The sequence below is a fragment of the Lissotriton vulgaris genome, chromosome 1_1 (assembly GCF_964263255.1).
Source record: "Lissotriton vulgaris chromosome 1_1, aLisVul1.2, whole genome shotgun sequence".
NCBI classification, from domain to species: domain Eukaryota; kingdom Metazoa; phylum Chordata; class Amphibia; order Caudata; family Salamandridae; genus Lissotriton; species Lissotriton vulgaris.
In genome coordinates, this window is record NC_141685.1 from 219,368,014 (window position 1) to 219,383,860 (window position 15,847).

Sequence of the window (15,847 nt, forward strand, 5' to 3'; positions counted from 1 at the left end):
CACCACCAAAACTACTGTTTTATGCACTGATGACTAGCACTGGGCCTGCTAGCTGGAAGGCCAACTGGCAGACTAGGCTACATAGTGAATCCAATCAATATTTCAAACATATTAAAAAACATGAGGAAAATGTAGTAAACTGTAAAACCTTTTTCCTTCACAAAAGAAGAAAAATAAAATGCTAAGAAATCAGCGCTCACTAGGCCCCTACTGAAACAAGAGCCCACCCATCACAATATATTTTTCAAATCCATTAACCTTACAAATAAATCCAGGTGCATGGCCAAAATCAATCCAACAACAACAGCTTTTCAACTTCCTTGTGAAATCTCAAATACGAAAGTTCTTGAATCCAATAGGCTGTGCAGCAGACACAAATAGTGATCGTTCCAGCTCCAAATCCAAATGAAAATTGACAAGGAGATGGATAAAGCACTGGAAGGAGCTTGCTGGACAGGAACAGGAAGTTAGAGACTCTTAGGCACTTTTTTCCAGTAAAAAAAAAGTAAAAACAAAAAAAGACTCTTTGGAGGAAACAAAAAACACCAAATGTCAATTTGAGGAGGTTTTAAACTCCAAATAGACAGTTCAGGAATATTTTGATGCAGTAGATCCTGCATGTCCAGGATCACATCCAGCAGAAAATATCTGAAAAATCTCGTGAAAATGCGCATGCGCGGCCGCCCGCGCATGCGCATTACAAAAGAAGACGGAAGACGGAAGATAGCGAGCCCCGGGGACGGGGCGGGCAGCGGCGGGCAAGGTAAGTGCTTTTTAAATTATTTGATTCCTTTATTTGAAAGTATTTAGGGAGGGCGGGAGGGAGGCGGGTGGCGGCCAGCTACGCTCCGTCTGCGGAGCGTGCGTAGTGCCGCCTGGCTACGCCAGCTCCGCAAAATGCGGAGTAGGCGGCACTACGCACACTCTGTGCACGGAGCGTAGCTGGCCGCCCACCGTTAGTTACAGGTGGTGTCTGGGTGGCTAACCAAAGGAAGGTCACTGCTTGTCATTATTGTCACAAAATCGGGCATTGGAAGCACGAGTGTCGATTGAATCCAGCAAATCAAATGCAGAATGAGGGAGAGGGACAGATGTCCGAGAATTTGAACATCGTGACTAGACCTAGGTCAATGTATGGGGCGGATATGAGCCACAAATGCAGACACCTCAGCCTCCAAGGATACCTACAAATAATCAGGTGTGTCATCAGGCCCTATTTCGAAATACAAGACAGATTTGACCAAACTCAAGACCCTCATGAGTGTCAGAGGGGGGTGCAGGAAGAATGCACTTTGGGTGCAGCCCTGGAAGTAGATCAGAGTGGACCATTTGTAGATGCAGAGATGAATGGATACACTGTTACCTTTTTATTAGACACTGGAGCTGCGCGCTCCACAGTAAGAACAGAAGTGGTTGCAAATGTATCCCTTTTAGGATGATCGATCCAAATGGTGGGAGTTACCAATCAGAGAATGAATAACCCGTTGACGAACGAGTTACCTGTGAGAACAGGACCATTCTGAGACAGACATCAATTTGTAGTGTGCAATTCAAGCCCAGTCTGTCTATTGGGGCCAGACCTTTTGTGTAAGCCAAATTGTACTATATCTTGCACTCCGAGGGGTGTGGAGTTGCAAACCTGTGATGACGATGCAGATTTTAAGATGGCCAATATGAATTTGTATGCAGAAATGTTAGTGGTTCTCACGATAGAGGAGTTGCCACATGACTTGAGGGACGTGGTTTCTCCGAAAGTATGGGATTTCACGGGTGAGGAGATAGGATTGGTTCAAGGGGTTGAACCTGTTAGGATACAGATCAAACCAAGTGCTGAATTTCCACAATTTCCACAGTATAAATTAACTTCAGAAACTGTGGCTGGAAAAAGACCTGTGATTGAGTCTATGATTGCACAAGGCATTCTCAAAGAAATAATAGGAAGTGCCTGCAATTCACCTATTATGGGACTGCAGAAGCCTAGTGGCAAGTACAGAATAGTGCAGGATTTGTGCAGAGTTAATGAAATCGTGATCCTATGTTGTCCTGTAGTACCGAATCCAGCTGGTATATTATTTCAGATACCATTTGAGGCAGAATGGTTTACAGTCATATATTTATGTCAGACATTTTTCTCCATACTGTTGCATGAAGACAGCCAATTTTTATTTGCATGTAGGATGGACGACCGTGTGCTAACATGTTGTTGTATCCCTCAAGGGTATACAGAAAGCCCATCTATCTTTAATCAGAGTCTGAAAAAGAATCTTGAAGGGCTGGTGATGCCTCAGAAGTCAGTTCTAGTTCAGTACATTGATGACCTTTTGGTCGCTTCATAGACTGAAGATGCTTGCAGGATCGACACTGTGGCTTTGTTGAATCATTTGGCAGAGAATGGACAAAAAGTGTCCCCAAACAAACTTCAGTATTGTCTGACTGAAGTTCACTATCTAGGTAACAGGATTGAGAATGGAAAATGAAGAGTGCCACAAGATCGCATAGAGACGATTTTGAAAATGCGAACTCCGAAAACACAGAAAGAAGTCGGTATGTTTTTAGGAATGGTCGGCTATTGTCGACAGTGGATCCCACATTTTTATTTGAAAGCAAAGTCAGTATTGAGATTGACTTGAAAGGACATTAGTGATCCGGTACTATGGGATAACGACTGCTTGAGAGCCTTCCACGAGCTGAGAGAGAGAACCTATGTAGCGCTCTAGCTCCAGAAACGCCAGACTATAACAAAGCATTTTCGCTCTTCTGCTGTGAGATGGAGGGATTTGCATTAGCTGTCCTTGTACAGACACATGGAGGTGCCCATAGGCCAGTGGCTTACTGTTCAGGTACATTAGATCCAGTAGCTTCTGCATTGCCCGGATGTCTCAAATCCATTGCTGCAACAGGTGTCAGCATTGAGAGATGTGAAAATGAAGTGATGGGTCCTCCACTTATCATTTATTTAAACACAATATTTAACAGACAACAGACTTACAAAATATGAGCAGGTTATATTGGAGCAGGTTATATTGGCTTCTGGAAATGTTACCCTGAAATGCTGTACCACCTAGAATCATGCCACATTGTTACCTTTTCCGCAAGAGGAAGAAGAGGGTTGTAAAGAGCATGACTGCTTAGATGTTACTGAGCTATTTACCAAACCCAGACCTGACATTGTTGAAGAACCTCTGTCTGAATCTGATTTGATCCTTTTTGTTGATGGTTCATTCTTAAGAGACAATGAAGGGTGTTTGAGAGCAGCATTTGCTGTGTGCACCATCTTGGGGGTGGTGGAAGCTGCCTCTTTGAAAAGAGTATACTCAGCTCAGGTGGCCAAGATTATTGCTCTGCTACATGCTTGTATCATCTCGAATGTAGTCAGAGTGACTATCTATATGGACAGCCAATATGAGTTTTGAGTGGTTCATGATTTCAGGCAGTTGTGATCACAGAGGAGATTTTTTACGTCCTCAGGATCCCCATTCTGTGTTGGAGAATTTGTAGGCCAATTGTTGGAAGCTTTGCAGAAACCTAAAGAGACTCGTAAAATGTCGTAATGTGCAGCCCATGAGAGGTGAGAGGACTTTGTTACAAAAGGAAATACCTAAGCTGATGAGGTAGCTCATTTTTCTGCTATACATGTTTGTGTGTTTATTGGAGAATATGTAGGCGAGAACACAGAAGAGACCGAGCTCAGCATAATGTTAGCTGTAGCCGATACCGGGGATGAAGTGAAGCGGCTACAGGAGGAGGTCTCAGAAGTGGAAGCTGCATCATGGGTTAGAGCAGGCTGTGAAAGAAGAGAGGATGGCATTTAGGTACAGACAGAGGACAAAGCAGTACTACCTAACTGTTTAATGAGCCCAATGGCAAGGCAAATCCACGGAGCAGTTCACCTTGGAAGAGATGCCATGGTGCTTAGTGTTTAGGCAAACTTGGTTTAACCCAAGATTTCGCGTGTGTGCTGAAGTAGTGTATCACAGGTGTGTTACTTGTCAACAAATGAATGTTGGAAAGAGAATTGTCGTTGCGATGAGTCACTGTGGTCGTGGGGTGCCCGCGGGCCGGTAAATCAGGCGAGGAAGCCGGAGATAGTGTGCTATAGTTAGGGTAGTTTATTCACAGTACAACAGTCATACAAGATGTGACGACAGGGGCTCCTGATGTTCGGATCCGGCGTCTCTGGTATGTAGCTCTCTTCGGAGGGTTCTTTGCCGGGTAGTAGGTCGTCGTGGGACGTGGAGAGACCTCGGAGGGCAAGAAGAGAGAAAAGGACCGTTAGTCCGAACAGCGATTCGGCAAATATGCCACTACCAACACCGGGAGGTGAAAGGGCGGAGAGAGAGCTGGTGAGGGAAAGAGGGAAGGGGGAAGAGGGACGATAGGCCAGGACCAAGATAGCGAATCCGCAAGGGTGTTCGGGACGTGATGGGGAATCGGGCCGTGCACGGTGATAAATGCTATACAATTCGTTACAGTGTTAACTCTAAGTGCTTTGTGCCTACAAAGATAGAGATTATTTACAATATATACAGAGAGCACCTAACGCGCTCCAGGGGCGGTTTACAGGTACTCACGCGGTCTGCCGTAGCTCTCCAGGTGAGCTACGGCCGCTCTTCAGCTTCCTCCTTAAGGGTTCCACCACTCCTCCGACCACTCGTCTGCTTCGGATGGCTCCTCTCCTCTGTCTCCAGCCTGAGTATCCTGCCACGATTCTCCAACCCTGCTTCCAATATCCGGGATGCTTTTCACTGGTTCTGACGCTCTTTCAGTGGCGGGACTTCCGGGTTCACCGCGTAGTGCTTCCGGTGTTTGCACGTCCGTGATTGGCTCCTGTAGTGAAGAGAGAGGCGGGGAACTGTGGGTCAATGTTATTTTTCCGGCTCGGGGCGGACCCGAGGGATCGGCTGGCCAGAGTTCGTGTGGACGTCCCCGGGATGAGGTAAAGAGCCAGGGGGAAAGAATCCTGGGGGGGGGGGGGAGACGCCGGGACTCCGTCACACTCCCTTCCCCTAGCTGTCCTTCTTGTACGGGCAGGAGAGGGCGAGAGGGGGTACCGGGACAGAAAATCAGCGTTTCCTTGTTCCGACCCTTTTCGATGTTGGGTACGGAAGTGAAAGGGCTGGAGAGAAAGGAACCAGCGGAGGACCCGGTCGTTGTGTCCCTTGTTCCGGGCCATCCACTCCAAGGGGGCATGGTCGGTATAGATTGTGAAGTCACGGCCTTCCAGGTAATATCTTAAGGTTTCGATAGCCCACTTGATGGCAAGGGCCTCTTTCTCAACCACAGCATAATTAAGTTCCCTGGGGAACAGTTTTCGACTAAGATAAAGTATGGGTTTCTCGTTCCCTTGTTCGTCCTTTTGAGACAGAACCGCCCCTAATCCCTGGTCGGAGGCGTCTGTCTGGAGAATGAAGGGTCGTGTGTAGTCCGGACTCACTAGAACCGGACTGGAGGTTAGGGCTCCCTTCAGGTCAGAGAACGCCTGCCATAGGAGGTGGGTAGGATGCTTCAGGGCCTGTTCGGTGTTGGTAGCCTTTTTGAGAAGATCAGTAAGAGGTGCAGCTCTTTGCGAGAAGTTAGGCACGAACCTCCTGTAATAACCGAGGAGCCCGAGAAATGCACGGAGATCTTTTTTTGTTCTTGGGAAGGGAAGGGTCTCTATGGCTTCGGTTTTGGATCTCTGAGGTCTGATCATACCTTCGCCCAACAGGAACCCCAGGTACTGGACGGTTTGGGCCGCCAGGGTGGTTTTGGCGGGGTTGATGGAAAAGCCAAAGGAGCCCAAGGAAGAAACAACGTCATGTAAGTGGATCAGGTGTTGTTCCCAGCTGTCGCTGTAGATGACAATGTCATCGAGATAAGCTCCTGCATACTCTGTGTGTGGCCGCAGGACCTGGTTCATCGCCCGCTGGAAGGTGGCGGGGGCCCCGTGGAGTCCAAAAGGCATAACAATGAATTGGAACAGCCCCTCCGGGGTGGAGAAGGCTGTCTTTTTCTTATCTTGGTCTCGGAGGGGAATCTGCCAATAACCCTTGCGGAGGTCGAGGGTGGAGATGAATCTGGCCTTCCCTATCCGTTCGACCATTTCGTCGACTCTCGGCAAGGGGTATGTGTCGAATCTGGATACTTTGTTCACTTCGCGAAAGTCGATACAGAACCTGACAGACCCGTCAGGTTTCGGCACTAGAACGATCGGGGAGTTCCACTCACTGGTCGATGGCTCGATGATTCCCATCTTTAACATGTCCTCAATTTCTCTTCTTATGACAGTCCTTCGTGCTTCAGGGACACGGTAAGGACGCAACCGTACCACTTTCCCTGGTTCAGTGTCTATTGCGTGTTTGGTGACGGTGGTTCTACCGGGATATAGAGAGAACACATCCTGTACGGGGGACAGGGCTGTGTGGAGTGCATGGATCTGCTCCGGGGTCAGGGCAGGGTCTAGACAGGGAGCAAAGGAAAAGGGAACCGGGTGACTGTCTCCGACCAGGAAAGGACGGGGTCCCTCCCATTTCTTCAGATGGTTCACATGGTAGATCTGGGCCGTATCTTTAGTGGGGTCGAGCTCGATCTCATAAGTGACTGGGGTCACCTGCCGTAGGACGGTGTAGGGTCCTTGCCACTGTCCGAGGAGTTTGTGGTCGGATGAGGGCATCATTAGGAGGACCAGGTCTCCAACGGAAAATGTCCTAATTTTGGTGCCCTTATCGTACTGCCTTTTCTGGTTGTCTTACGCTTTTTCCAGGTTTTGTTTGACTATGTCTCGGATCTGGGCTAGATGGGTCTTCAAGTTGTTGACATACTCAGGCAAAGGGCGGGTGCGGTCCGGGTCAGCCTCCCAGGCTTCCTGTGCCATCTCCAGCAGGGTACGAGGGGGCCTTCCATATAGCAACTCGTATGGGGAGTAGCCAGTACTGCTCTGGGGTTTACACCGGATGGCAAAAAGAGCCAGCGGGAGGAGCTCCTCCCACCGCTTAGCCTCCAGTCCCAACATCTTCTTTAGGGTCTGCTTTAAGGTGGCATTGTAGCGTTCGACCAAGCCGTCTGTCTGGGGGTGGTAGGCTGAAGTCCTGATTTGCTTGATCCCTAGCCTTGAGCAGACTTGCTTCATCAGGGCAGAAACGAAGGGTGTGCCCTGATCCGTAAGGATCTCACGGGGGAAGCCTACACGGGAAAATAGAGTGATAAGCGCCTTGGCGATGTTTTGGGCTGTGGGCTGGCGTAGCGGAAAGGCTTCCGGGAAGCGCGTGGCATAGTCCACGATGACAAGGGCATATCGGCAACCACTGCGGGAGGGCAATAGGGGCCCTATAATGTCCATTCCCACCCGACTGAATGGTATGTCTATGAGAGGCAAGGGACACAGGGGTACCCTGGGAGGTCTGTACCGACTGTTCTTCTGACAAATAGCGCACTCACGGCAATAGGTTTTTATGTGCTGATGTATACCTGGCCAATAAAAACGGTCAAGGACGGTTTGGCTAGTCTTTTCATCCCCAAAATGTCCTCCCAATAAGTGGCTGTGGGCCAGGAAAAGGACTTTGTCTCTAAAGGGGCTAGGAATCAACAATTGAGGGTTTTGTTGTGGGCTCCCCTTTCTGTACAACAAACCCCTTTTCTTAAAGAAATAAGGACCTACTTGTGTAGGGTCTTCGTTTTCCAGGGCCCTTCCCCAGGCTTCCTGTAGGAGCGGATCCTCCTGTTGAGCCCCGCGGAACTCCTGGTCCGTCTGCCATGGGTGTTCGTCCACCTCAACTGGATATGCAGCGGCGTATGACATCTTCTCCTGTCTTTTCTGTCTCCTGCTTTTGTGGGGTTTCGGTTCCGCCGAGCTTCCGGTCGGAGTCTGAGGGTAGGGGACCTCCTTCCACCACTGGGCCAGGGAGTCCGTTGTGTCCTGGAGTAACGTCGGGAGACCTGGGTAATCGCTCCCCAGGATAGCCTGTTCCGGCAAGGCTGGTATGAGTCCAACCGTGAGGTCGGTTCCTGTATCTCCGGGATGCTGCACCCGAACCCTCGTGGTGGGATACCGTTTCGTGTCGCCGTGCACGCACTGAATGGCCACTGCCCCTGTTGGGGTCTTCTGGTGGAGACCCAAGTCCTGTGGACGAAGGACGCTTTGACGGCACCCTGAGTCTGCGAGGGCCAAAACTTCCTGTCCGTCTATGTGCACGGGACAATGAAACGGAGGGGGAGCAGCCCCGGGGGTGTTGCAGACATAGTTCCGTACCATTCCGATTTCCATCGGTACTTCCTTTTGGGGACACATACGCGCTATGTGGCCGTAGTTCCCACAATGATAGCATTGCGGTCCAGGGTTGGGTGGACGGTATAGGATCGGGGAGGGCAAGAGAGGAGCCGGTTCTTGTCTTCGGGGTTGAGGGGGCCTGGGGAATCGGTTGGTGTTGGAGGGGTGTGGCCTGTGGGTGGCTTCATCCTTACTACGTTGTAGGTCTTGAGCCCGTCCATACGCACAGGCAATTTCGACAGCGGTCTCCAGGGTGAGCCGGGTGTGTTGCCGTACCCACCTCTGCGTGGCGGGATGAAGGGAGTTTAGGAACTGTTCCAGACATATTTTTTCGATGATGTCCTCTTTTGTGGAAGCCTCTGGTTTAAGCCACCGGTTGACAAGATCTCTGATCCGGAAGGACAGCGCTCTAGGATTTTCTTGGGGCCCTTCCTTGGTCTGTCTGAGCTTCATCCTATATGTATCATCGTCTACGCCCAGACGTTCAAGGATGCACTTCTTTATGTCCGGATACGGGGTGGTGCCTTGGATGTTGGCCTGCTGGTATGCGGCCTGTAGGTCTCCTGTAAGTAGGGGACCCAAATACTGGCCCCATCGATCCACAGGCCAGTTAGCTGCTTGGGACAATCTCTCAAAATTGGTAAAAAAGTAGTCGGGGTCCTCACCGGGGACATATTTCTGTAACACCACGGACGGTAGAGAGGTCATGGGTCTGGGTTGTCCCAGGACATCAGTCAATTTCCCCAAAGCTTGTTCCTGCACTGTTCCATGTCCTTTCAGGACATCATGGAGCTGACTCCTGTCGTCTTCGGCGGTTTTCAAGAATTGTTCCATGAGTTTGCCGAGCTGTTCCTGGGACTCGGCCATCCTCTTCATAACGGCCTCCATGCTACCGGCTGATCCCACTTCTGACACCAGATGTGGTCGTGGGGTGCCCGCGGGCCGGTAAATCAGGCGAGGAGGCCGGAGATAGTGTGCTATAGTTAGGGTAGTTTATTCACAGTACAACAGTCATACAAGATGTGACGACAGGGGCTCCTGATGTTCGGATCCGGTGTCTCTGGTATGTAGCTCTCTTCGGAGGGTTCTTTGCCGGGTAGTAGGTCGTCGTGGGACGTGGAGAGACCTCGGAGGGCAAGAAGAGAGAAAAGGACCGTTAGTCCGAACCGCGATTCGGCAAATATGCCACTACCAACACCGGGAGGTGAAAGGGCGGAGAGAGAGCTGGTGAGGGAAAGAGGGAAGGGGGAAGAGGGACGATAGGCCAGGACCAAGATAGCGAATCCGCAAGGGTGTTCGGGACGTGATGGGGAATCGGGCCGTGCACGGTGATAAATGCTATACAATTCGTTACAGTGTTAACTCTAAGTGCTTTGTGCCTACAAAGATAGAGATTATTTACAATATATACAGAGAGCACCTAACGCGCTCCAGGGGCGGTTTACAGGTACTCACGCGGTCTGCCGTAGCTCTCCAGGTGAGCTACGGCCGCTCTTCACGTTCCTCCTTAAGGGTTCCACCACTCCTCCGACCACTCGTCTGCTTCGGATGGCTCCTCTCCTCTGTCTGCAGCCTGAGTATCCTGCCACGATTCTCCGACCCTGCTTCCAATATCTGGGATGCTTTTCACTGGTTCTGACTCTCTTTCAGTGGCGGGACTTCCGGGTTCACCGCGTAGTGCTTCCGGTGTTTGCACGTCCGTGATTGGCTCCTGTAGTGAAGAGAGAGGCGGGGAACTGTGGGTCAATGTTATTTTTCCAGCTCGGGGGCGGACCCGAGGGATCGGCTGGCCAGAGTTCGTGTGGACATCCCCGGGATGAGGTAAAGAGCCAGGGGGAAAGAATCCTGGGGGGGGGGAAGACGCCGGGACTCCGTCACAGTCACATTGGAAGATCAGGTGGTCCTTCCAATAGGATACTATTGGACTTTACTGAGATGCCAAGGTGCAATAGGCTAAGACTTGTTTTGGTGGTGGTGTGTATCTTTTCACGTTGAGTTGGGGCATATCCAACTAGACGATGTGAAAGTCTCACAGTGGCAATTCTGCAATTAAGGGAAATGATACCACGATTTGGATTTCCGACCTCAGTGGACACAGATAGAGGAACACACTTCCATAATGAAATCATGAAGTTGTTGTGTAGTGCTTTGAACATTGATCAGAGATTGCACTGTGGTTACAGACTAAGGGCATTAGGTCTTGTGGAGCAGATACATTACACAATCAAGATGAGCGTGTCAAAGGTTTGATCATCAACTTCATTGAAATGGCCAGATGTGATGCCATTGGTATTGATGAGCCTGCGTAGTACTCTTGATAGGAGGACAGGGCTCTCTCCAATGAGATATTGACGGGAAGAGCTATGCAATTGCCTATGGTGCCAGCTACAGCACTGATAAACATCACAGATGATTTGGTATTGGATTATTATAGGGAACTGGCTGATGTGGTTAATTCTGTGTCCGAACAGGTCGAGGCTGCAACTGCATCCACCGGGAGAGACCTGCTGCATGATCTTAACCCTGGTGACTGGGTGCTTGTTTGAAAGCACATGAGGAAGAGCTGCCTTGATGCTCGATGGCAAGGACCATACCAGGCAATTTTGGTCACAAGTACAGCTGTGAAGTATGGAGGATTGCCAAACTGGATTCACTCTTCGCAATCTCATTGAGTTCCTGAGCCTGTGGAGAAAATGACTCAGTTTGTTTCGAGAAGCATGACTGAGAATGCAACAGAAAATGAAGGAACAGGTCAGGTCGCAAGCATTTGTGATGAGGCTGAACAATCAACTGAACAAGAAAGAAGATATCAAGATATTCCAGAGTTGAGTTCAGAACCTGAGATAGATGAGATTGCAGAAGTAAACTTATAACCAGATCAGAGTGAACAGCCTGGTGCAGAAGGATCAAATCTAGAGGAAGAGATGAGAACTGGGGCTGAAGCAGAAATGTGGCCAGAAAGAAAGGATAGGCTAAACATAAGGCTTGCATCTGTGATAAATCTTGCTCCAATTCCTGAAACGTCTGAATCAGATCAAAGTGAAATTGAAGAGAGACCGGATGATCTTAGACAATCCAGAAGAGAGAGGGTACTATCTCAAAAGTACGCATCTCCCGAGTGGACATACCTTGCTGCAGATGCGGAGACCGATGAGATCCGAGAGTTGGGAACTGGAGCAGTAAGTTACAGAGGGGACACCCTGTTGATTGACATTCAGGTGCTGGTCCCTGGAGTTGAGGCTTCCGGAACCCCAACACTAACAGTCCCTGATCCACCAAGGCTAAGTGGTTTGCGATTTTTGATCCTTAATCAGGTTGCTTTCCCTACCTTTGATCGCCAGCCCACTGCACAAGAACTGGAAGAAATTTGTGGAGAGATTCTGCAGATAATTTTTTTACCATACTTGGATCTAATATCATTAATAATGAAGCTTGAACTGTGAAAGATGAACTCATTTGGCTTTAGAAAGAAGATAACCTAGGCCCAAGATTTAAATTAGGGACTTTCCATAGAAGAAGAACTGAGGGCTAGGGCTGACTGTATCTCCACAATAGCTTAGTACTATTGGACTGAATATTGCAATAATCGAATGGACAAAGGAAAATAAAAAGTCATTGTAAATAACAGGATAAGGCAAAGAAAAGAAGAAAAGAGACTTTGTTGATTTTGTTTGCTCCTCAAGATCAAACAAAAAATGGAATCTGGAAAATTCAGGACGCGAGCAGAAATGCATAACTGGTACCCATATTGCTGTGGTGCTTATTGTCATAGCTGTGGTGATTGTTACCTCTTTGGTTGGGTCTCACAATGCTGAAAGGAATAGGGAACAGGTGACACTCCTCCCACCATCCTCAGATTTAGAAGAGGGTGCATCTGCAAAAGATAAAGAGATGATCAGAAAAAATATTCAGATGTAACACGTAGATGTGTTAAAAGGTGATTTTAAGCTGAATGCATATACTCGTTTGTTGTATGAGTATGTTGATACAATGGAAGTAAAAGACTGCTATGTGTGTTTTCATCTGCCAGCATCAGTATAAGAAGGCATTCACCACCTTTGACGAATTGCATTACAGGTAGTGTGTTGTTGAGCATGTTTTATAGTAAGCACATTTTGAGTACTGCTTCTCAAATTATGATGTGCTACTCTCAGAAGTTCCAGTTCTTAAGTACATGAATAAATATGATTACTATAAAGAGGTAGAGAGGATGTCTGCGTATGTTGTGCCTACTATTACCTTAGATACATCTTATGCCCATAGACATCATTTGACCTGCATGTTATCTGACATAGAAAAGAAGTTTGTGGATCAGATAGAAGATCGGCTTATGAACACTTTATTTAGACCAGATCCGAAGCCTAAAGTTATTTCATGGACACAGGAAGAAGCAGATCATAAGGCGAAGGGAAGTTCTGGTCCAATAGCTTTAGACTTACAGCAAAAAGAGGAACTGTGCATTATACACCCGTCAACATATTATGACAAGATATGTGTGGGTAAGATTGATTGTGTACACATTTTCTTGATTGAGGACTCAATTAGAAGGTTGCTAGTCGATAAATTAACCATTGTGCCGAATGTGTATTTTGTGTGTGGAAAAAGTGCTTCTGTGAAATTGCCTAAAAATTGGTATGGTACATGTTCTTTGGCTGTGATATTTCCCAAAATCTTCCATGTGGATGATTTACAGCCTTTAGAAAGAAAAAGATCTCACAGAGGAAAATATGGTGTAAGTGCGGGAGATATTTTTGGGGATGTATTTGGAGCCATGATACCTAGCTTTTGTGTGATTTTAAATGATGTTAAAATTAGAAAGTTGGCAATGCTGATGGATAAGCTCTCTGTGAATATGGCCCAAATTCTATTACTTGTTAATGGGGGGATGGTTTCGATAATGGCTATGGTGCAAAATCGTCTTGCTTTAGCTGTATTATCAGCAAAAGCCAGAGGAGTTTGTAAATTATTGAAAGTTCAGCAGCGCTGTACTTATATTCCTGACAATAGTCGGGAAATAAGGAAGTACATTAGTAACATTTCAGAGATACATCAAGATTTATGTGAGCTGGCTGCCGATGGACTCTGTGAACAAATTGGTGAGGGATTCGGAAAGATTGGAAACTGGTTTGGAAGCCTGGGACAAGGAATAATGGGATACATTTTGAAAGCTATCATTATAGCTGTAATTTGTATAATTGTACTATCGGGAGCTATCAAGGCTTACAAATGGCAAAGGGCACGACATAATGAGAATTTCTTGAAAAAGCATGAGCAGCAATTGGAACGGCCCATGCACTCACTCATACAAACACTCACACAGTATCTATGGGCTTGATTTACAAAAACAGCCGCATTCATGGCGGAGGCACGCAGTCATGGGGGAGTCTTCGCACTTGGTGCAGAATCTCCTCCATGAGGATTATCATGGAGGGGATTCTGCCAGAGTGCAAAGAATCCCCCATGACTGCAGGGCCTCTGCCATGAGTGCAGAGGCCCTATGTAAATCAGGGCTGACTCTTCCATACAGCCCCTTAACTTAATTAACCAAACACCGACTCAAACACCCAACCTGTCACCTATACAACCATTCATACTGCCTGTCAAGATTGTTCAACAACTTTCAGAGGAGCAGAATGACAATCATTTACAATGCCCGTCATAGATCCTCCCTCATCAATTTTCAATGAATGACAGGAGTGCTCCAAGGGGGAAAGGTAATGTGGACAAGAAGAGTCTGCCCGATCCTCTCCTTTTTTTTCTTTCTTGTGGTTCTGCCCTATTTTCCGGCGTGCACAACCCAGCAGTTATTTCATTTCGCTTAATGTTGTTGTTTAGAGGTAAACTGTAAAGGAAACATAACATAACATAAATTCATTTATCACCTCACCTTAACTTCATGTATTATGGGCCTAATTACGAGTAAGGCGGTCCTCAAAAATGCCATACTCGCTGTTGCCATTTGACCACCACCACCACTGAGGGTCTGCCTTCAGTATTATGAGTGTGGCAGTCAACTGCCACAGGACCACCTCATCCGCCTGCATCCAGGAACCTATGGTATTCACGCAGTATAAAAAGGCAGGAATTTACCTGAACAGGGAACCCAGCTGCTTCTGGGCATGGGTGTGCATGTGGGGACACTTGTTGTGCTCTCCTGGAAGTGCACCCCTTTTACTCCACAGTGTGGCATGCATACTACCTCATGCAGGAATGTGCTGCAGGTGCTATGATGGCAGCAGTTTGCTGTTAAGGCTCTCCTATGAGCCTTACACAGCCACTGCCATGAGCCCTGGATTATACTTATATTCGGGTAGGTAGACACACATTGGACTTGTCAGTCCTCCTGTCGGCAAGGCAGTGGTTGGCCAAAGGAGGACCGCCAGACTCATAATAAGGCCCAAAATATGTCTCTGCATGACTACACACATAGCGTGGATGAGGAATTTGCCTCTCTTCTATTTTCATGTATTGCCACAATATGTGTAATGTGTAATATCGTAGAATGTATCTTATTTTCTTTGAATTTCAGGAATTAAGGAAATATACAGATCTAAAGAAAATTCTCTGAACTCGACTGAACAAACAGGTAAGTCACTGTTCTGAGTTTTTAACTAGTGATACCTTTGCTGCACACATTTACATTTGCAGAGTATAACAATGAAAATGCAGATTTCTTTAAAGAAATATTGTTAAATGGATTCACTTAGCTTGCTGTTCCAAGGCTGTAGAATTTGTTTGCTGGGTGCCAAAGAGTCCGGGTTGTGTCCATTAGTGCGTCTATCCATGCCAGTGTCTGAGGGGAGCTTGAAGATGCACTGGAACACAAGTCTGAATACAGGCAGCTGCTTAGTAGAGACACTAATCGCTAGACTCAATTGATGGTGAGTTGAAGACTGGAGAGAAACACTAACCCTTGGGTAGGCGGTAATTAGAACCAATACTCAGCCTCCCGAAATGGAGGAGATTCACAAAAAGAACTCTAGTCTTTACAATTAGTGTCCGCCCAAACACAAGAATACGTGACAGAACTAAAAGGATATCATCTCATGATGCCTCTACCTTAAACCAACTAACACGATGGAGAAACAAAATGTTCTTCCTCTCAGGGTGATTGCTTGTGCAATTCAGTATTTGAGCCAATGAAGGCTTTAGCATGTTTGTCAGGCAATAGAAGATTGCTGCTCTATTATTTCTCAGTTTCAACCACCAGTGTATTGAATTCTGCAAGGTAGACGATTCGTTCTCAATTTTCCTGCCTCAATTCTAGTAGTTCATGTAAGACGCTTGCAAGACCCGTATCTGATTAAATATCCAAATTAACTTTCTTTTGAATTCTTAAAAATTATACAAAATTGGGTCATCTCTAGAAACTAGTGCCATTGACTAGGAGGCTGCATCACGACTGAGGTAGAATAAAGGCCACTCAAGATTGTGCAACTGTAAAATCAGGTCAACTCATAAAGTGAAAAGACCCTTGGGCTAAAAAGACTTGTGCCTTCTGTGGGCCTCCACTAAAGCTTTCAAGAGGTGCCTGTGGAATGACAGGGCTTAAGGAATCTACTACCTGTGTGGAAATTTTAGAAGTTTGACTATATGCTGAGC

At 47.3% G+C, this 15,847-nt stretch overlaps 1 protein-coding gene across 2 annotated transcripts in view; it reads left to right on the forward strand.

The window, feature by feature from the left end:
• Positions 1-15,847, forward strand: part of LOC147740930 (uncharacterized) — a 206,619-nt gene that overhangs the window by 93,932 nt on the left and 96,840 nt on the right. The window contains exon 4 of one of the 2 annotated variants that reach the window (XM_086936073.1): positions 14,775-14,831. The exons of the other annotated variant lie outside the window; for it this stretch is intronic. Within the exon in view, the coding sequence (XP_086792199.1) occupies positions 14,775-14,831 (57 nt within the window). The remainder of the gene's footprint in view (positions 1-14,774; positions 14,832-15,847) is intronic. 2 annotated transcript variants of the gene reach the window in all.